The sequence below is a fragment of the Caloenas nicobarica genome, chromosome 3 (genome assembly GCF_036013445.1).
Source record: "Caloenas nicobarica isolate bCalNic1 chromosome 3, bCalNic1.hap1, whole genome shotgun sequence".
NCBI classification, from domain to species: Eukaryota; Metazoa; Chordata; class Aves; order Columbiformes; family Columbidae; genus Caloenas; species Caloenas nicobarica.
Window position 1 is genome coordinate 87434569 of NC_088247.1, and position 22746 is coordinate 87457314.

At 39.4% G+C, this 22746-nt stretch overlaps 1 protein-coding gene across 6 annotated transcripts in view; it reads left to right on the forward strand.

Annotated features, from left to right (window-relative positions):
* Positions 1–22746, forward strand: part of LTBP1 (latent transforming growth factor beta binding protein 1) — a 193207-nt gene that overhangs the window by 167307 nt on the left and 3154 nt on the right. For 5 of the 6 annotated variants that reach the window (XM_065630477.1, XM_065630478.1, XM_065630480.1 and 2 more), the window contains 6 exons: positions 2713–2895; positions 4185–4271; positions 7342–7470; positions 8775–8915; positions 11211–11381; positions 20537–20659. In XM_065630477.1, the coding sequence (XP_065486549.1) occupies positions 2713–2895; positions 4185–4271; positions 7342–7470; positions 8775–8915; positions 11211–11381; positions 20537–20659 (834 nt within the window). The remainder of the gene's footprint in view (positions 1–2712; positions 2896–4184; positions 4272–7341; positions 7471–8774; positions 8916–11210; positions 11382–20536; positions 20660–22746) is intronic. The other variant, XM_065630479.1, reaches the window with a different exon arrangement.

Consider the following 22746-nt stretch of genomic DNA (forward strand, 5'->3'; position numbering starts at 1 on the left):
TCATATCAACAACCTGATAAAATTTTGTTGCTTTACCAGCATGCCATAGGTAGAGAGATATTTTACATTTTTACATTTTCTAACAACAAAAAAAAACACAGAAAAAACAATCATATGAAAAGAAATAAGTATTTCCTATCACCTTTTGTCAGCATACCCAGTGAAACCACTTTCAAAAACAACCTGTTTACTAAAGGGTTAATAATGTACGAGAGAGAAATTACAAGCTTGTAGACACAGACTAGTCTTGGTTTAAAAAAAAGTAAAATTGTAAAAGATTTGTGTCTCATTTGCTTTCCAAACATTTATGATGCCTGCTTGACTAACTCTGTCACAGCTGTGTAAACAACAGACTTTTAAGCTGCTGAACAGATAATGGGAGGAGAGACGAACACATCATATGTAAAATGGGGATAAACAATGACATTTTGAGATTGTCTCCCCTTCCTCCTGGGGCAGCTTCTGGTGTTCTTTATCTGGTAAACAGCCTGAAAACTGCCATGTTTTTTCTGCTGTTGAAGATTTGGCTTTGATTCACTTACACAGATGGCAAACGGCCAAGGCAAATGTATATAATTCGGTGGTTGAAGTGCGGCTCTCTCACCTTGGAATAACAGATTTAGTTCAGTTTCTGTGACACATGATAGTCTTAGCATAGTTCCTATTGGATAGCAGCTGATACCTAAAAACCACTGCACTGCATGAAATTCAGCACATTATGGAAAACTGTAATTCTGTGATGAGGGGAGACTATGGGCTAAACTAGCAAAGACGAAATAAGCACTCAGCTGAGTGTTTCCTTTAATGTATAACTGAGTTATATTGGCCAAACAGCAAAGGAGAGTTTGCCTCAGAGGCGGCAACATTGTACTAGATTTGAATAGAGGTGTCTGCCAGCCCCTCAACCTTCCAGAACAGAAACAGTCGCTTTTCTGAGGAAAATAGAAATAAATCCAATTGTCTGTTTGGAATTAGAAGCCAAAAACTATAACACACATTCAGACTATTAAAGTGCAATAACAGGCAATCCATAGAGGCATTTTTAAATCTGCTTTTCTCAAAATGGATCTGGTATTTGCTCAGTAAAACTGCCTTGCCCTGTCTGCCTGGGAGAATGTGGGTGCGCAGGGATAACAGGCTTGAGGTGACAAGAGCTGGAGTTCATTTAATTCCTTCAGCATTTGTTGGAGAATCGCTGTCTTCAAGCTTCCACCTCACAGCCATTATTTTTTAAGTGGATGGGACTAGAAGAAAATCCATCCCTCAACTGGCATGAAGAGGTTGAGCTTGACCTCCGAGAGACAAGCAGAGGGAGAGGCAGACAGATGGAGTGGTGGGCCAGCCTTAAGCTTTTTCTTGAAAAGAATTGCAAGGCAAAAAAGGTAGTTTATACACGACAGCTCTTTGTCTCTTACTAATCTTCTGGCATTTTGAAAAGCACTGTCACTCGGGTATAAAATAAGGTTTTGATTCCCACCTGGATACATGTGTTACTGGAGACATGTCTCATGCTTGGCATGTTGTGCAAGGGCTTGAGTAGAAATGAATGAAATCTCAAACAATGGAAAATCAGCCAGCATGTAATAATTCTTAGTAGGTTTTGTGAATTAAACATTTGTTAAGTGCTAAGCATAAAGAATTTCCCAAGATGAAAAGGAAATAAACTAGTCGCCTCAAGATTTATCTTTCTCAAGTTCCTGAACAAAGTTTTGGTTTTGATTAATAAATGTCTGCATTTGTAAGTTCAGAACTTGATTACCTTCTGGATGGCCTATGAAAAGTTTTTCATATCGATCAAGTGTGAATAACAATTTTATGTGATAGTTCCCACTTCTAAGCTCTTTATGAGAATTTTTGTGGAAGTCCAAGAGTAGATAGACAGAGTTCTGCAAACATAGAAGCTTCAACTAGGTATTTCTTTTCAAACTTACTTCTTGGTGTACTTTAGGAATGGCTTGCTTTAGAAAGGTCTTTGACTATTAATAGTGGGTTTTTATTGGATCTATGGGAGAGACTATTTTGCCTCCAGTCCTTATAAATATTGCGAGAGAACCCACTCAAACTGCTAAAGGCAGAAAATCTGACTTATTGGCTGGATGCCTATTTTAAAGTGAAGCCTGTTTGCTGGTTTAAAAGTACAGAATCAGTTAACTTGACATCTGCATTATATTGCTCTGCTTACTATGGAGTCAGTCAGTTACTTTTGCAAAAATCATAAAGAGCCTTGTTTTCAAGCATGGAACATGCTTTTTTCCCAGTAAAATGAAAAGGGGCTGGAAATGTTCATTCTTTCAAAAATCAGGCCTTTTCAGTTTGCGCCTTATCTCCTTCATGGGTAAAAGGAAGTTGTGACGTTTGCTCACCGCTGTGAAAAGCTTCCAGTATGTCAGTAGCTGGGCATGGTGTAATAGATGGCTGAGCATGAGAGCAGGTAGTTCATGCATTGCTTAAAAATGAAAGAAGTACAAATGTGAAGCATTCCTTTGTGGCCAAGTCAGAGAACAGGTCTAAAAAAGTCAAAGGAAGGCTAAAAACTTCCATCATTCTTCCTAAGAACAAGAAAGTAAACCTGCAATTTTTATGTAACCATTTTCTTCCCTGCCTGACAGTGCTGCTCTTCACTGTGGTGAAACTGAGGTACTGTGGCTCTCCTGAAAAACTGATTCATTTCACATATCATCTTACATGATTTCTGTTTTCTTTTGCCTTTAGAATTACCAATAGAGGCTGATGAACATGAAGATGGAAAGAAGGAGTGCTACTACAATCTGAACGATGCTAATTTCTGTGACAACGTGCTTACATCCAATGTAACCAAACAAGAATGCTGCTGTACCTTGGGTGCTGGCTGGGGCGATAACTGTGAAATCTTCCCATGCCCTGTCTTTGGAACTGGTATGAGGAGGCCTTCTGTCCCTTTGCAAACTTTTAAAGCATTGCGTTTATGTTAGCAGTAGTGTGCTTTGCCTTCAGAGGTGGCTTGCCCACTGAATCCCATCTTCTGTACCATATAGTCATGACTTACCCATGGGAGACTCCCACAGAGGAAAAGTTAGTAGGAATAATTCATACCCGGTATAAATGTATTTGCTTCACTGCAGTTACCCCAGGGATAAAAACAGCCTGTTACTGAACAGCATTATCTCAAAGTGATTTTAAACAAAGATGGATTCTCACAGAAGCTTTTTCCAGACACTAGGGTAGTGTGTTAGATTTTTCCCACAAGCTAGAAAACAAAGGTCAGCATTACAGTGGTTTTGTGTCTGCAGCTATTCTTTGTAATGTTGTTTCTACAGCACTATGAATTACTGATATATATTATGACATTAGTTTTACATTTTGCTACTTACTGAACAATTCAGTTAATCATGCTGTCTGCAGACCGTTGTTTAACCTCTAAATATTAAATTAGAAAAACACAGCCATATGATATTTGTCACAAATATTGAAAACGGTACTTGAAACATAAACAGTAATGGCTGAAATTCAGAATCCAGCTGGAAAAAATCATGTAAGAGAGAACATGTGTAAACTTTTTGAGATTAAACACTAAAGATTACTTTTCACACAAATGTATCATCATGTTTAAGTCATGTTTTAACTATACTTTAGAATCAGTGAAACTGAAATGAAATGTGTTACAAAAAGAGCCTCTCTGCTTGGAGAGGTTTATTTGATTCTGTATAGTCTCCAACACACTTTAAATAATTTCCCTCTGTAATCCACACCATGTTCTCCTGTTGCAGTCAATTAGTGTTTTTCCTGTATAAGGACTGAAGAATGTGGACAGGGGTTTGTATCTCAGTTGGGGTATGTCTAGATTGCAGCTTGCACTATAGCTCAGAGAGGCTCATGCTAGCTTTAATTAAGATAATTTGGCTACTGGTATTGTTATAACTGCAGTGCACCATGAAACCCCAAAAGGACGACATTAGTCTGCATAGAGCTCTGTGATCCTGTGGGTACCCTGGCTAGGATTTTAAATTTAGCTCTGCAAACCAAAAGCAGGGGAAAGTCAGGCTGCAGTGTTCACATCCCCCACATAGCTACAGGTATGCATGATTGCCTGATAGATGTGAATAAGGCAAAACATTGCCTCAGATTTCTCAAAATACCCTGTAACACATATGTATGTGAGGAACTTTTTTGTAACAACATAATTTTTTGTTTTCTCTTTCTCCTAGCTGAATTTAGCGATTTGTGTCCTGAAGGAAAAGGTTTCATTCCCTCTGGAGAATCATCTTACGGGCTTCTTGCTCAGAATTACAAAGGTCAGTACTGACTTGTATTAAGTTTACTTATTTCAGAAGTTCTGGTAGTTGATTGACTAGAATGTAAACATACTAATTCAAATTTTATTAGGTGACAAAAACAGCCTGTGATATGAAACATTACTGAAAATCATAGTTTGACAGATTGTTAAGAATGTAAATTATACAGTCTCTGTAATATTCTGGTTTAATTTATACTGAGTGTTCTATACTGTGAGAGTAGGTGTTGAGACCACAAACCTCAAATACTCATTTACATATGAAATACAAAGCCACCTTATATTTGTAAATAAATGTATGGGGAGTTGGAGGAGAGAAGAAAAGTTCTGTTAAACATTAGACCTACAAGTAAGAATGAATTTAAGAACGGAGGAGAAGTTCAGCAATGATATTTTTATTAAAGAACTTCATGAAATAATTATTGAGCAAAAGATTGTAGAGAAATACAAGTGCCAGTGGAGTTTGTGGGTGTGGGCAGGAGGGAGGTGGTATCATTAAGAAGGAAGAGTGAGATCAGCTGAATTCCTTTTCAAGTTTGAGAAGTAGCCATCAATATTAATAATTTGTGGGATTAATTTTCCTTGGCATAAACACACTGTATTTGTGTTACCCAAAATGAAGTCAACATATTATCTTTGGGTTGCATAGCAGGTAAAAGATCTTCAGAAAGGCACACATTTCGTATGTTTTTTCTTATTGGAATTGCTGTTTTACAGATCAAGAATTAAATCTAGAAAGTACTGTGTTCATATCACATAAGAATGCAGTAAAATTTACTATTTTTCGAAGACCTTAATAGAGGCATAGTATCATTTGGTGGATAGATAAGCATTTGTCAGAGTTGCTTTTAGCTAAATCACTAATCTGTTAGATGTAGTTCTGAGAGATGACAAAAATTGGTTGGACTTCACAGATTTTTTGGTTTTCTCCTAACGATTGCTATGTGTACTTTTTTTGAACTATCATTCCTCACTGAGTAGGACACTACTTGGTCACTTTTCCTGTTGAGTTAGTGAGTAGACCATGGTTGAGTGCAGTTTTCTGTCCTACCAATATTTTTTTGTGTTATCCTCATCAGGTGATTCTTTGCACCAGGAAAGAACATGGGACATGGAAAAGATACTAAAGATTATAAGGCACTAACAGCCAGGTTGATTAAAACTACTGTGGGCATTTAAATGACTCACATAAGACCTTCACTCTCTGGAGGTGTTGTTTTGTCCATCAACTTGGAGTAAAGAACAAAGTCCCATGGGATGAATCCAGACCTGAGATGGATGGTAGCAGGGACCAGTGTTGGGCAGACTGACAATGTCCAAATGTCTGGACAGACAAGTCAGAACACTGTCACAGAGCTCATCTGTGGACCTAATGCTCTCTGAGACTATTTTTATTCAGAAATTGTTTAAGCATGTTGTTTATGTTTGCAGATCTGAGATTTCTGTATATCTTTGCAATCTACATTTGGGACATACTCTGTGTGTACTGTGTCCAAATGTGTCTCAGAGAAAATGAGCATTGTTTTTGTTGTGCTACCTCAGGGCTGATAATATCTCTAGCTGACATAAATATTGAAGAGAGGAAGTAGGTCATCAGGAAATATCTTCTACAAATCCTTTCCATAATAAAACTTCTTCTGTTTGCAGTAAGTTTATTTTGTTATAACCTTAGGAAAGGCAGAAAGGACAACTAATAAATGGATACGTACTTCTAGTAATGTGATCTTGCCCTATTACACTAACACATATGTTCCTGTTGCTTTTGTCCACAAGCTTTTGCTTGTAGAAGCAACTCCTATTTTCTTAATTTTCTTAATTGGAATTCCTTGACTCCCAGGTTTTTCCATTTTAACCCAGACACAAATCCATGTTCCACAGGAAAATGACAGACATGTACATGACATTTCTCATTAATCTTTGCATTGTTCTTGCTGCTAAACAGTCAAAATATTTATTCGAAGCCAGGCAGTGACTGGAAGAGAGGCTGTAGGAATAAATAGCTTTGTAGCACTTTCAGTTCTTCTGGAGAAAGTAAGCATTTGAATAATTCACCTTTAAAACTGCTGTACAGCTGGGAATGACAGCTTTGGACTAAAATCTGTGTTGACCCAGAGTAAATGAGGATTAAATCTGTAGAAGACAGTGGATTAAGACAATTCGTATTGAGAGGAGAATCACCTGCTTCACATAGTGCTTTTTATTGCCATTTTTAATACAAGCCTAACTTTAACAAAGAGGTAGGTTCAAGCAAATGAAAAGTAGGTTGGAAAAAAGGAAGTGAATGGAATTCCAACAGTAACAAGTACATAAATACAAGACTGGGAAAAAATGCGTACACCTGCAAAAAGCTATGGACAAGCTGGCATATATTATTTGTGAAACCTCCCTGAAACCATTTAGCCTCATTTGAAAGTGGGGTAGATTGTCTTTGTCAGCTGTCACTAGGTCTATAGTAGCTACAGACTTCTATTTAGCAACAAACACAATTGTTCCTACCTGGTAGGAAGCCTCCACAGAAGTTGTACATATAGCTTTGCAAAATAAAGACACAAGCAGTGCAGATATGAAGATTCCCTGCCAGGCACAGCAGAGTCACCAAACTGTGGAGAGAGGGGAGCAGTCACAAAGTGCATCTGTAAGCGTAACTGTTTAGATTTGTAATCAGATGGCGTGATTAAATTAGATCTATGGTGGGAATCGCTTGGGTAAATCAAATTATGTTGGAAAATACAGGCCATATTCTTCATTTGTTTTACTTGGAGCTAAGAGCAATGTGGTACCAAAGGAAAGAAAAGGGAGCTGCAGGTTCTTCCAATGTCTGTGTGCCACAGGACTTATTCTGACAAGGGAAAGTCATGGTCCACCAGGTTTCCCTTTCCTATTCTGGCAACAAGCACATTGTAGCCTCTTCCACACCATTTTTTTTCCCTGTGGATATCTGTGCTCCTGGGGCCCTCTGTTTAAAGTGAAGTTTGCTTGAACAGAGAAGTGTATAGGCTCTATTCCATCTTGCTCCTCTGCATGGCCTCATAATAATTATGGTAACACAGCCTTTAATGTTTTCTCCTCAGATGCTGATGAATGCCAACTTTTTGGACAAGAAATCTGTAAAAATGGCTTCTGTTTGAATACACAGCCAGGTTACGAGTGCTACTGCAAGCAAGGCACATATTATGACCCTGTTAAGCTCCAGTGCTTTGGTAAGTTTATTTAAAGTGGTCTTGTCACTATAATGGTATGCAGATGGACAAAACAAGCAGACTCATACGGCAGGATTCCCATCAGAACTGCGGTATTCCCAGCAAGGGGAGGAACACTGGGCCTCCAAACTCTTGTAGCAGATTTTTAAGAGGCATTGGGTCATTTCCCTTCTCTTCTCCTTGGCTGGGCAGCAATTCTGGCTGACATGGAATGGCATGTAGAGCAGGGTTTGCTTTATTTGCTTCCTTTTTCAGCAAATTGCTCCCAGGAGCTCCCTTGCGTTCCTTTGAGTGCATAGTCTAGAGCTGCTACCAGCTTTTATGCAGGCAGCACAAAGTGATCAGAGGTAGCTCCCTCCTCATATGCACACTGCTGCTTCATTCTGCCAAGGTACAATTTAGCCTTCTGTTCTTTGTATGTGGGGTGAGCAGTGAAAGCTTGGATGTTCAGTCTTATCTTTTAGTTGGTAAGCATGCTGGTTTTACTATAATAAATCAAATTAATGCAGATTTTTTTTTTTCAAGGACAGGTATTTTCCCCAAGGAGTTAATGTGCAATGTGAAATTACAGTTCAGGTTATTGATAAGCCTATTTTAGTCTGAACAACCTTGTACTTCCTTTGGTTCTGGTATTCAACTGAAAATTACTCATAACTGTGACCCTGGCTTTTGTTTTGTAAGCAGAAAACCATGTATAATGTGCAGAATAGCATAACGAAAGGAAGTAATTTTTGCAACTGCAATAAGAGAGCCTTTCACCTTGAGATTCTATGATTGTTTTTTACCAAAGGGTGGGGGTTTTGCTGACTTAAGGTAATTTATCTGAGGTAAAATGGCCTGCTCTTCCCTTTGAGCTAAATTTCTGCTTTTCCTCTCCAAGACAAACTAAGAAATAGAACTACTGTGGCTAGGTAAGGTCATCTCTTCTCCTGACCAGCTCATGAAGAATCTCAGAGTATGCCCACTTCTAATGCCTGCTGGTACTGTCCTAAAGTGACAGGAACATGGGAAGCAGCTGCAGCTGTGCTGGATGCAGGGTATGCCCGGCATTCCAACCCCTCCAGCACGCCTCCTCATCCAGATGCTCCCTAGTACTTGAAGATTAGAGGTCGGCATCCTGCTGATCTGTCTGTCCTTCTCCATGGGCACAGGCAAGATTTTGCAGCCAGCAATTGGCATTTCTGGTAATTAACAGTAGGCATGCAGGGAAATCGGCTCCTAATACAGGAAAATATAAACATGGATTAACACAATGCAACTACTTTGTGCTGGCTCTCCTTGATACATTTCCTTCCATTTTAAAGACACGGATGAATGTCAGGACCCAAACAGCTGTATTGATGGCCAGTGCATTAACACAGAAGGATCTTACAACTGTTTCTGTACACACCCAATGGTTCTGGACGCAACAGAAAAGCGATGCATCAGACCAGCAGATTCAAGTGGTATGATCCATTATACGTATTACTGAAGTGAGTGCACCTCTACGAGGTGGTGCTGACATGGCTACAGACCCCAGTAAGTTTAGACTGGGTCATGCTTGGATGAGCCTGCTTCCTTTACCTGAGAGGATTTTGGAAAGCAATGCGTGGACCATCATTTGTTGATCCAGAAGGCATCATAATGTAGGACTCCATAGGGCTCGACTTGGGAATGCAGACAGGAGATTGCTGGAAATATTAATGAGATTAGGCTTGGGCTGGGCAGCTTTCAGCCTCCTGATTCACCAGCTCTGCATCTGCCTCGTCCAGCCTTGTAGGTAATGAGGCACAGCCTGCATGTGGTTTTGACTGTGCCTAACACTGGAGATTCAGTTCAGAGTGACTGACTGCTTCTAACAAAGCATGGAATAAAACCAGGAATAATGGGATGTAGGAAGAAATAACTGACATTGTATCTGTGCTTTCAATTGATTACTATTGAGAGTACATTGAGGTCACATTTTCAAGCTGTGGGGTACAGCGTCACTGTTGAAGTAAAGCTTTTGCATGGTCTTTTAATTTCAGTAGACACTGATTTCAGAAAAAAGTTAGATATTATGAGATTCTTAGAAATGTCTTAGAAATGTCTCAGAAATCCAGAGCACTATGCAGTCTGCCCAGCTTTGTCTATGCCACACACATCTTCGAAAGAAATGTTACAATGGGTTTGATTAACATTGGCACTGTATAGCCATAAATCCAGACCTCTGGTCCCTGCAACGAATTTTCATAAGATGCTTCTGTGAAAGAAAATGGGAATACAGACTGAATGCCTACTTTAGTCACTCCAAATTATAAGACTAATACTTTTAAGGAGTAATGTGGTCATCCTCTTGTCTGAAACTGTGGAAGAACCACAGCATTTCTATAGTTCTGTCTTCAGTTAAACAAACCAAAAGCAAGCAGGATTATCCTTTGGGTTCATCTTAGATGTGGGATGTGAAGAGAATGCAAGGGCCCAAAGGTTCGTCCATCACAGGACATTGGGGCTGACACAGCAATGATCTCACCCAGCACAAAGCTCTCCAGCTTTGTATCCCTACTGGCAACATTCTCCCCAACGCAGAGGAGGAGAGGGCAGGCTGGTTCCTTTGCTGCCAGTGGAATTTGGAGTTGGTTGCAGGGACCCACTGCTGCTCTCCACTCCATGTTCTGGCAAGTTCTTAGTAGAACAGGTATCTAAATGCTGATCACCTTTGCATTTGCAGAACTCACCATTTACTCTTTGAGCTAGGTTTCTCTTCTATACTCACCCATGCTTGAGTGCACCATGTAAAAATGCAGTTAATAGATACGCAGAGACAAAACAGAACCTTGGTTTGTGACAACACTTATTTTTCACCCTCTGTTGGAACAAAATCAAAACCTTGCAGATGTCTTTACAAAACAATTGTGCTGAGGTTTTTACATTCTAAGTGGAAGATTAAATTTACAGTTCCTCTCCCTCCTGATCAGCAGTGATCAGAGATTGCTACGACTAGGAATTGTTCCTACTGAGATCTTTGTCAGAACTAGTATGCCTCTGAAATATTCCAGCTTTGACAAAAATACATGTTTTTGTTAACGTTCATAAGGATGTGACAGTAATTCACAGCAGTATTCTGTCTCTAACAATAGATGTAAGTGCATGATCAGGGACCAGAAGGAGCAGATAAACAATACTTCTCCTTATCCTCCCCAGAACTCTCTTGGCCTCCAGCTATTTTCAGCTCAGGGGATTTCCTGAGCCTGATGTAGTTTGTCTATTTGGTTAATGGGACTCTCTTCCAAGTCTCCTGTTGAGCCCATGTAAGATTTTTGTTCAGCTCTGGCCTAGCTGTAAAAGTTCTTTCAGATGCCTTTGACGGCAATATAAGAAAAGCAAAATAACTTTTAAAGATTCATTCCGTGGATGGAGTTCCCCAAATATTGACCTCTGTCCTAACACTGGTTTTTGTCAAACTCTGTTAATTTCCATGAGAGCAGAGCTGAGTCAGTGTTAAGCATTCAGCAATGACTGCTGATTTAGGAAATTTTATTTCTTGGTTGTCCAGCCCAATGTGCTTTTAAATTGGCCTGACAGTGCCAGATCAGAACCTTTCAAGACTTTTGCAAAGCTGAACAGTTTTGGTCATGACTTCTAAGCTTAAATTTGTATTCAGCAAAGTCCGTAAAGCTAGGTTATTTTTCTAATCTAAGTTTAGAAAATTCTGCATTATGGCAGTATCTTTTTTAAATAACTGTGCTGAGATGATGATCTAACACTGTCTTCTCCATCAGAACAAACTGAAGAAACTGAGGTCTACCAGGATCTTTGCTGGCAGCATCTAAGTGATGATTTCGTTTGTAGTCGACCTCTGGTTGGAAAGCAGACTACATATACGGAGTGCTGCTGCCTATATGGTGAAGCCTGGGGCATGCAGTGCGCACTGTGTCCTATGAAAGAGTCAGGTAAGGAAATGTACACATCAATTCTTGGACTGAAATCTGAAAAATCAGTTTAATCCCTTGCATTTATACTTGGGCTAATAACAGAAGAAAAAAAAACCTAACCCTTCAAGGACTAATGAACATTTTTCTCGCTAATTAAGGGGAAATCATTACAGTCTAGCTCTTGAAAATGTAGCTGCTTTTATTTTTTGGCACTTAGACTACCTGTTTCCTTCACATGGAACCATCAGTGACTGGCAATTTAGAACTTTGGTGAAAACAGGAGGGCATTTTAAGGGTAGCAGAGTTGCTAACATGACTGACAAATTAAAAACCCTCTGTGAAAATACAGATGCAGTTTGTGTGCAAACACACAATACTCAACAGGTTATGTAACTGGTTTGGTATACATTCAGATGCATTTTTCACTGTGATATTCTGCCAGGCTGGCTGCAATTAGATGTGTTTGCTTCATAACGATCTGGTAAGTTGTGATGTAGAGTCACTAAACCTATCAAAGAATGAGTTGTTGTTATTATGTGCTCAAGTATTATGAAATGTATAGACGAGCAACTGAAGATAGATAAGGGAAATGGAGTACCAATAGGGACTGAAGAATTTCCTGGGGATATAACTTAAAGAAAGCTGACAGTCATATTATTAGAAGACTGTATTTTGTTTCTGTGTTTAGACATTAGACATTGTTCTAAGATATTTCAGGTAGAAGCTACTTCTTGTGGTGACTAAAAAGCTAAAAGGATATAGAGCGAAATGTTGTCATTGACACACAGACTTATTTAGAATCATAGAAGTCTGATGAGGAGCAGCTGAGGGAACTGGGGCTGTTTAGCCTGGAAAAAAGGAGGCTGAGGGGAGACCTGATCGCTGTCTACAACTACCTGAGAGGAGGTTGTAGCATGGAGGGGGTTGGTCTCCTCTCCCAAGTAGCAAGTGATAGGACAAAAGGAAATGGCCTCAAGTTGCACCAGGGGAGGTTTAGATTGGATATTAGGAAAACATTCTTCACAGAAAGGGTTGTCAGGCATTGGAACAGGCTGCCCAGGGAAGTGGTGGAGTCACCATCCCTGGAGGCATTCAAAAGGTGTTTAGATGAGGTTCTTAGGGACATGGTTTAGTGCTAGAGTTAGGTTAGGTTATGGTTGGACTCAATGATCCTGAGGGTCTCTTCCAACCAAAAGGATTCTATGATTCTAGGAAAGCTATTCCAGGTAGAGAGAGTTCAGGTAGGTATGAGACCTGCTTCTGAAGATTTCAAGCTAGTTACATTTAAAGCAGGATAAATCTGAAAAGGAACAGAGAAAGACTACCAGGATGGGCAGGGAATGGAGAACCTGTCTTAAAAGGGAAGATGAAAAAAGCCAAACTTAGATGCAGAACAAAGGTTGCAAATAGTAAGACTCACCACCATAACACAATCACGGAGGATTCTCATAAGCCTTTCAATTAAACAACAGTGCTGATGTGAGGAAAAAATTGGAACAAGTTCAGTCTGAACATATTTAGACTTGAAATAAGATGGATTTTGATTGTTAGGACCACAGGATTCTGGAGCAGCAATCCTGTGACAACAGTGGGATGCAGATCCCAGCTAGCTCTACGGAGAAACTTGAGAAATTTATTTTTAAAATGACATTAAGGTTCCTGATGGATAACATGCTAAACGTCACTTGGATGACCTTCAGTCAAAGCTGAAGAGCATTACATTGGATCATAAAATCTTTCTCCCTCCAGATGTAATTTTTATGTGACGTTTAACATGCATTGAAAAGTATCTGCTCAAACTGAAACTACGAGGTACGCTTTGATCCCAAATACTTTAAATCATCCTTATAGGTTGGAAAATAGTTAAAAAAATAAAAAAGCATATTGAATCTTTATTATGTCAGAACAAACATACAAGCTACAAAGTACATTCCTTAGTGGAGGCGGTATATGCTCATGTATCCTCACACACATGTGCACACACATACAGAAACCTGGAAGCCTTTCTCTGTTTTCAGGAATTTGAAGCTGACTCAACTGAATAAATGATTCATTTGACATGTCTTCAGTTTGTAGCACTTAAAGTGATACCATTGGCTCGAGACAGTGCTTTCACACCTCTGGGCCACTAGGTCACAGGTTCAAGTCCTGGCTGGGGAACCTGGAATTTCTCCATTTTTAAATACTTGTGTATTGTGTTGGCCAGATTTACTGCTGAAGGTGTTTGCTAATTTCCCAAGTTAGAGGCATTCTGAAGATTTGTAACACATGTTAAAGAAGACCCAGGGATGTGAAAAGCATTATCACTGGAAGACTTTTACTGTCAAAATAGGATGGATCATAGAACGCATTGTTTGCTGATCTTTGGTTTCCTTTTACCTTTTTTATACTCTCCTTGTATTTGAGGATCTGGATGCTGCACTTAGAAAGAAGGAAATACAGGCCTACCACCATAAGTGATACGTTCACAAGTCCATTCGAAAACAAAGTCACACTTTATACAAATAACCTCTAACTTTTGCATCCCAACTTGTCTTGAAGGCACTTTCATGACAAGATTTAAATGTCCTGTTTAAGTAGTATCCAGCAGGAAGACAGAGAACTCTGTAAGAATCGATCTGTATAAATTAAAAAGAAATCCAGCCTTTCATCAGCATGAAAACATGAAAGCAACTAACGGGTGCTTGATCAAACAAACCCCACTGAATGACACTAAGCATTCAGAGCCCAAGACAAAAATTAGTACCTGTTGAAATATTGCAACAGAACAGCAACATTGTAACAACAGTAAGAGTGACAAGTATTTTGATGACAACATCAGGAACAAACTAATTCAAAGTCCTGATCAAAATAGTGCAAACATGAACTGTAGTGATGTGATTGAGTACATACACAATTTTGTAAGGTAGGCTTTCTTGCCATTAAACAAAGGAAGCAAAGACATACTGTTTTCAATTACATTAGTTCTAACATTATGATCTTATGATATCATCGTATTACAGATAAGGGCTTTCACAGATTGCGTCCAATACCAAAATGTTATCTGCTGAAATGTATTCTCTCTGGGCTCATTGTGGTGTTAAGCTGTACTTGCCCAAAGAACTTTTACTAATTATCCTTAAGAAACCTTTATGTTATCTGAGGTTTGTCATTTGCAATCTGTAATAATTGACCAATTGAGGAAGACTAGAAAATTGGATACTTTTGGTTTAGATAACAAAAACAAAATATACTTTCTTCAATGCACCTACCCCAGGAAAAAAAAAAAAAAAGTTCTGCTTCCTTGGTCAATTTACCGTTCGTGCCATAAGACCCAACTGTCTCCATCCAGAATCTGTGCTCTAGTAACTGGCAGCAGGACAAACACCGAGGGGTTTAGCAGCTGGGTCAAAGCATCCATGCCAGAAAACTGAGCAACTGGCCGAGATTGAAAAAAACTGGGATCTAAAATAAAGCCATATACACCTCATGTTAACCTGAACATGTAACACCTGAATTATAAACCTGCTGAGCCTCCTAGAAGCTCCTGTGAGACCCTTGTGCGACTTGAGTGGGTTTTAGACAAGGTGTATTGTTACAGGGTACAGGAAGTTTGAAGAGAGGAGATAGAAGTAACAGCTAGAAAATGTTGAGTAAGGTGGTGTGCCAGGGTCAGTATTTGATTTAGGGAGACTGCCTGTTTTCTATCAGGAAAGAAAAATAAGCATTATATTCCTCTGACCTGTTCTAGACATTTACTTTAGCATGAGATGGTGTCCTAGAAGTGGTTATGTCTTTCCATGGACTAAAAAGGGACACTGGATGACTAATTCAGGTGCAGACCCTTCGAGGTGCCTACATGTAGTTGTTGAATTCCAGCCCTTCTGGCAGAACAGATTGTTTGGATTGTATTTTAGTTGCAAGGAACTCTGTGTATCCTTTGTAACTGCTATGAGTTAGTTCTGGGCTCAGCTTCCATATTATGAGAACAAGGCGTTCCCTTCAAGTTCCAGCTAATGTCACTCACTAAGATCTGCAAGTACAGGGAAAACTGATGTATGTGAAGGATGAGTTTCCATCTGTCCTCTTTTGAGATGGTAAAGATCAGCAAGCAGGTGCTGGATGAATTTTGGGACACCATTGTTTGTGTTTCCATTTGGGATGACATTGTGTCTCCTTCCTTTCTGGCAAGGACTCTGGACAGACGGATGATCTTTTGGGCTCAAAATATTACAGTTATTGAGCCTTGAATATTTCATTTCTGTTGATGAAGATTTTCAGTGCTTTTTCTGAAGTTTAGGAGAGACATGCAGAATAGCCTTGGAAGGGGTTTCTTCATGGAACCTCACATTGCAACTGTACATGGGAATCAGCAAGGAGTCAGAAAGCCATTTGCAAAGTTGTGCCAGAAACAGCTTACTACAACTTGTAACAATCTACCTTGAGCAGCAGGAGAGAGAAGATTCTTTTAGGAAGTTTGAGCAGCATTAGTTGAGGAACAAAAGGTGACTACCAAGAGGTTTTGAAATGATCAGGTTGGGAATAACTTCAATTTTAACAAGAGCTTTACATCCACTGTGAGCTTTTCCTCAACAATTGCATTTAGAGTATCGCCATATGAGCATATTAATATCCTTCTTTACTCATTAAAAAAAAATCCTTAAAAACCCCTCCCTTTTTCTTTAGCACCAAAAGTTGTAGAATACATGTGAATGCTGTCCACCACAAATTTCAGCATCTCTTCATGGACAACGTCGATGAAATTATCTAAATTGTCAAATAGCACAATCTAAATGTAGAGCAGAAATATCTTCAGCTTTGGTTCACAGATGATGCAATTTCCTGAGAAAACTTAAACTTAACCAATTCAGACTGATGACCAAAACCTCTGGTTGGTGAGGGACATATATTAAATGTCATAAATGCTTTCTTGGCTTTGTCCTTCTGTCCAGTGATTTCTTCCATGGTGAAACTGTTGCATTCTTAAATAATTTGAAAGAACTGCCTTGGTGTTGATAGCTTTGGCTCCTTTTTTGTGTGTGTGATGGTAACAATTCTGAGGACCTGTAACAGAAATAAAGATTGCTTTATGGGCAGGAGCTAGGATTGGCTGTGGTGCAGTTGTTTCATAGTTATGTCAGGAAAAGCTTTTTTATATAATATTTTGCTTTAAATGCATGAAATATGGAACAATTTTTCTGACTAGAGAATTTTGGATTTTTAGGCCTCCAGGTACAAATAAGGCCCACACAGGCTTGTGCAGTTACAACAACTGTATATGCAAATTAGATGTACATTTGCACAGCTGCACATGGGCTAACGAGCACCTAAAAGCCAGCCAGTCCATCCAATTTATGTAGCATTGTCTCTGTCAGCCCAGCTTTCATCACCAATTACGGCTAACATCTGTGCCAGTACGCATGTGCATCTAGCTGTAGTCCCCTAACACACTTCTATACGCACACATCTGACTTTAAAAACTGTCCTTCACATTTTTGGAAGCATACATCAGCTTCCTTTTATAACAGCTACCCTAAGTTATACAACAAGCTGTCTCAATGCTTCATTTGCAAGTTATGAGCAAAACTTAGAAACATATGGAGCAATGTAGACTAAATTCTATTAAAAACACAAGTCTTTTTTTCCTTTTGAACTGCAGTTGTATTGTCACTGGTCACAGCCAGGAGATGAGCAAGCAGAGGAAATACATCCATATAGGAAAAAGTTTTATCATTGATTGCAAATTATAGAAAATGATTTTTTTAAAAAATTTTATTTTTACTTTACCTGAAAGATTATTTTGAAAATGAGCATCAATTTCTGACAACTAAAATGTTTTTGTCATTCAGGGGTAGTTACACATTTTCACTTGCTCTCTGCCCCCTTACTGCCTTACTGATCTAAGTCTCCTGCTGTCATTTCCCCGGGGCAATATCACGTCGTTCCTTCATCTGTATATTTGCTGCAACTTTCTGTGTGCCAGTCATGCTTTTACCAGCATTAGTCCCCTTCCCTGGAAAACTGTGACCAGCATACAGCACTGTGACCAGCATACAGCACAGTGACCCAAAATATACTGGTTTTAATTGGAACTGGAGGAACATAGCATAGCAAGGGGAAAAGTTTAAAACAACAGAAATTGTACAGACACATCTGTCTTGCTGTAACATGTTCTGTCCTCCAGAGAGGCACTCTGATGGGTTCATTTTTCTCAAGCATCCAAGTTTCTAGTTTACCTTATTTCAAAACACCAATTCTGGTGATTTTTCCAGAATGTGGCCCCACAAATACCTTTCAGTCTTTGCACTCTCCTCTCTGCTCACCCTCGTCTTCCCTTGGCGGGGGGAAAAAAAAACAAACCAAAACAAAACCACGCAGCAAGGTGGCATAGATAACTTGCCACTGTTATGGGTCCTGAATTTCTCCTGTTGGTTTCTTAGGTGGGTTGCTGTTGCTCTGCTTGGGTTTACCTCCTTAGTACCTAGTAACTGAACCAACACATTACAAAAGACAAGAGATAAAGTCTACACTACTTGGACAACTAAATAGAACATACAGTATTAAGAGAGTATGATAGGTAATTCCGAATCATCACAGTATATTAAAACTGTTATAAATTATATAGGAGGAGGATAGGTGTATACATTCTAAAATAACTTAAGACTATTTAAATGCTCTGTCAGCTTTTGTATTAAAGCTCTATATAGGAATAATGTATAAATTATTGAAAGATTAGAGTGTATTCACAAATGGTTAATTAAGCACAGTAGTCTTCAAGTGGTTAATAGATTATTACAGTTGTATGTATAGCCTTGTAGAAGACTTCGATATAGTTACAACGCCTTGTAACAAATACCAAGTTTACAGTATGCCATAAAACATCTCTTCATAATTTTGTAGCCACTAATTTACTTATGATGAGGTGTAAAAATGCAGACATCCAGAACTTGACTGGCAAAGGACCAGGGTGGCAGGAAGCAAGTTTCTATTGTCAACATTTCTTTATTCTTCTTTAGATAATAAACAACTTTTTGTTGGCAAACATGCAAGATGAAAGTCTTGCACAATCTTCAAACTACTCCACTGTCATGTGAGAGCTCCAGCTCTATGGATTTTCAAATGTTTCAACTGCTTCCTTCAGAAGAAAAGCATTGTTTCTACTAGCAGTATCACTAAGTGCAAAATTAGCACTGAGTAACCTGAGAAGCCGGTGTCCAGGTTCTGTCCAGTCTTTCCATCAGATCACATTCACATGGAAGAAGCAGTGATCCCTCAAACCTGCTTGCCTTGTCCCCTTGCTGTTCACTGGCTGGGTTTTGTGGTAGTTTCTTCCACACAGGCCAGCTGAATTAGTATTTTGCAGTAGAGCACAGATTTCCTTTGCCAAGAACATTTGTGTGCATCTGTGAGAAAGTGCTTTTACACTTCTGCCCAGCTTTTTTCTGTGTACATATCAAAGCCCTTGGGCATAATGAGTAGCTCAACACAAAACAGTGAAGGAGTCAGTCTGAGAGGGTAATGTGGCTGTCCCCATATGTGGATATTATTTGGAGAAGGAAGAATAGGGTGTTTCTGGTCCTGTGACAGCTCTTAAAATTATGCTCATTATCATAGTATCTCGGTGGAAAGCTATGCATTCAGGGACAGAAGTAACATTTGCTATATGCCATTTATTTTCTCAGGCTGACTTTGTTCCACGTGCCATGGGCTGTATCTCTTGGGCAGTGTACTTTTTCATCTGGGAGACAAGAGGGTTGTTTGAATATCATTATTACTGTATTCTGGAGGATGCACATGGGAGGAAATCACCTTGCACTTGATGCAGAACGTGGTAGGATTTACAATGATTTGTAAGTTCTCTGGGGAGTTCATTTTGCAGACTCGGGCTGGCACCCATGACAGTTCTGCAATGTGCACAGACAAGCTTTGCCTGTCCTGTACAGTCTTATGCTCCCAAAGAGCCAAGTTGTTGACCACAGAATTCAAACAGACTTTTTGAACGCTTTGTTGCTTTTCGTACAAAGTAAAACCATTCCAGGTGGAGGAGATACTACTGTGAAAATAACATGACAATGCTGGGCAGCGAGTGGGGCTGTGCTCTGCACTGTCTGGAGGCAGTCCGGATTTATCCAACTATTTGCTGTCTGGGACAGTTCTACACAGCATGAGGTTTCTGGCTCTGTAACCATCTGCAGTTCTTGGATTTTGTATGTGCTTAGGGCTTTTTTTTTCCTCTCGTTTGGTGGTTTTCTTTCCCGTCCTTACTCTGCCTGATTCTCAGAACACCAGGCAATCTTCACAGAAACAGATGCTAAATAGTCTGTAGCAACAGTAAAGGAACACCTGGATTTGCTGTATTTTAACAATAATTCTATTTTCAAACAAATTGTCTTGTGTATATTTTAGTAAATGGTAATGGAAACAGAGGTGACACAATAAATCAAATAAAAAATCAAACTCTGCATCAGCATTTCAGATGTGGACTCTGACACCCAAAATGAAGAGTTGCTTTGACCTGCTTCAACTTGTGTAGGCTGCCTATTGGAGAGAGGCAGAAGATCAGAGTATAAGTATTTCTCCTGTGCATGTCCCCTTGCCCTTCGAGGTTCACAGCCAAGGAGATTTTGAACAGCACTCATACTTAAGCCTGTGGTTTGAAGATGCAGTTTGCAGATGAGTGTGGGCTACTTTAGAAGTATTTTTCATTCTGTGATTTCTGCAGGTTGGCTGACAGTGCCAGAAATATGGCCACTCCTGCTCCAGTTGCTTCCTTTGAGGTGGCTTCTGCTAGCAGCCGCAATGATCTGAGACAGTCTTTTTTCCACCAGAACAAGAAGTGTAACCATAGCTAGCCCTGGAGAAGGGCGCATTGGCAGCGCAATACACAGCGTCCCTCTGCTCTTACTTTCCGTGCAGGCCAGAAGAATAACCCATAACTTTTCGTAGAGTTATTGACTCAAATCTGTCCCTGGTGTTATCCCTATTATGACTTAATAGTCTGTATTTGGCTTATTAACATTTTAATGACATTCTTCTTGAAGAGAGAATGCTTCGTGGAAATTGCAGATTTATGGTGTTTCTAGGAAGATAAGTTCATTTCCAGCTAATATGAACCAGAGCTCACTGGGAGTAATGTAATGCAGCCTGTTACAAGTGTGATTAGTTTTATATCCTATTTTCTTTTCCCCCCTCAGAGGATTATGCCCAGCTGTGCAACATTCCTGTTCCAGGATCTCGACGGCCATATGGACAAGATGCTTTGGTTGACTTCGAGGAGCACTACACTCCAGAAACTAATCCATACTTTGTTGAAGACCGTAAGCAAGCTTCTCTGTTATGTTATGTAAAATACTTGAAATGAGGGTTGTAACTTGGATTATTTCCCAGTAGCTGGCTTCATTCTTGTGTTTGCTTCTGAGCAATGTGGCCTATTTATGTTTTAGTTATTCCTATGACACCAGCTTTCAGTCAGGTGTTCTGGTTCAAGAGCCAGTATTGTATAAGACTCCAGTTGGGCTCGGAGTATAATATTAATTTTGAATATAGTGAAATAGTTTGTGCCAAGTGTACTAAATTTGTATTTACCAACAGATTTACAGCTAAAGGTCAAAAGGATTGCCAGTTTTCCTTCTCACACACTAATTTTCCTTTGTAGCATGGGACGGATTTCTTCAGAGTGCATTTAGTTTAAAAGAAAAGAAAAAGAAAAAAGAAAGACCAAAAAAAACCCAAACCAAAAAACAACACCAGCTTTCCATGATTTTCCAGCAGAATTTATATGGGGGAAATGGAGAGCAAGCAAGTTGTTCACACTCGACAGAGACAATGCACAACACAGTATGATCAGATGTATGCATGCGTGTCACCTTCAGGCTAGCTGGAATGGCCTGCCAAGCAGGGTGTAAGGGGTTGTGTACAGCATCTCAGTTGTACTGCAGGAACACCAGGATTCTTTACAGGTCTGGCCCAGCTCACTTTTTAGGACTTGTGGGAGAGGAATGGTCCCAGATCTCAGCATCTTCCTCAAAATCAGCCACCCTGGATGAGTCCAGCATAGTTCATCACAGTTGAAGTGAAGAAAAGTGGCAGTATCAGAAGGAACCAGTAACTTCCCATGCTTTATACATATGGCAAAAAGTTGCCTCTACACCCTCTACCAAAGTGCTTCTCCTGTGCAAGGAGTTATTTTTAAAGTAACAGCAATAGGTCAAAACAGGGCAGGAGGATTACAGCACACTACTAGAAGGGTGCCCTGCATTTCTTCTGCACAGTGCACTTTTTACATTTCTATAGAACTACACAAATCACATTAATGAGTTCATTTCTATTTAGCATCTAAATGACCTTCTAGCTCTACACAGTATTGAAAAATGTCATATTTTCTTTATATCCAGATGATTTTAATTAAACAGTACTAGAGTGTTAATTTTAATTGAAATGCCACATAGATGAAAACTACCAAACACAATGAAAAGCCCAGAAAAATGACTGGGTAACCAATGTGATAGATAAAATACTGGTTAGGAAAGAAGCACTTCACAAGTTATAAGCAGTGGTGAATAAATGTGATAAAATTGTGGGGTTTCGAATCCACAGCTGAGTCCACTGTCTTAGGGACAGAGACTTAAGAGCTCATGTCTCTTGCTCCCATCCTATCACTGAATCAGATCCAGTGGCAAGTAAATGCATAAGAAACCCAAACCACACATCTGTATGGCTGTCCTCATCAGAGGCACATTCCATGACAGATACAGTAGCCACATGTTCAGGGCATCAAAGACTTTATGGCCACAGTCTTGCTGGGGTCTGGATGAGGAGTACAACAATACCCCCCAGCCCTTGTTGGGGCCATGTACTTCAGTGTAATATTTGTCACCTGTGTGCAATCAACTGCTACAGAACCAAATATACATATATTAGAATTACAACCCAGGTTCCATCCAGCTGTTTTGAAGTAGAATATTTTGTGAAGTAGAACTTGTTGTGAGTGATAATTATTTTTGTTGTAGCTAGCTAAAATTACAACATACTGTATTTATGAGAGAAAAAAATAGACATCTAAGTGTGTACATATGCCTATGTACATGCATATATATGCTATATGTCAAATAAATGATGCCTTTATTTTAAAAATATCTATGTAGTGGGTGGGCACCTTTTCACACCAGTGGTTGGTATGTGGGGTCAGTATATTAATTATATGTTACAGGGTAGATAGGGAGATGTATCCTACTCTGTTCCACTATTTTCTCGAAAGTCTTTTTGATGTGATGGGCTGCCATCTGCAGTCTTGTTACATCACTGCTCCATTAATAGAAAGCTAGTGAAAAAAGTTGTGCAGGACTAACAGGAGCAATTCAGTGAGAATCTCTGAACAGGTAAAAATGTCAAATCACTTTTAAAG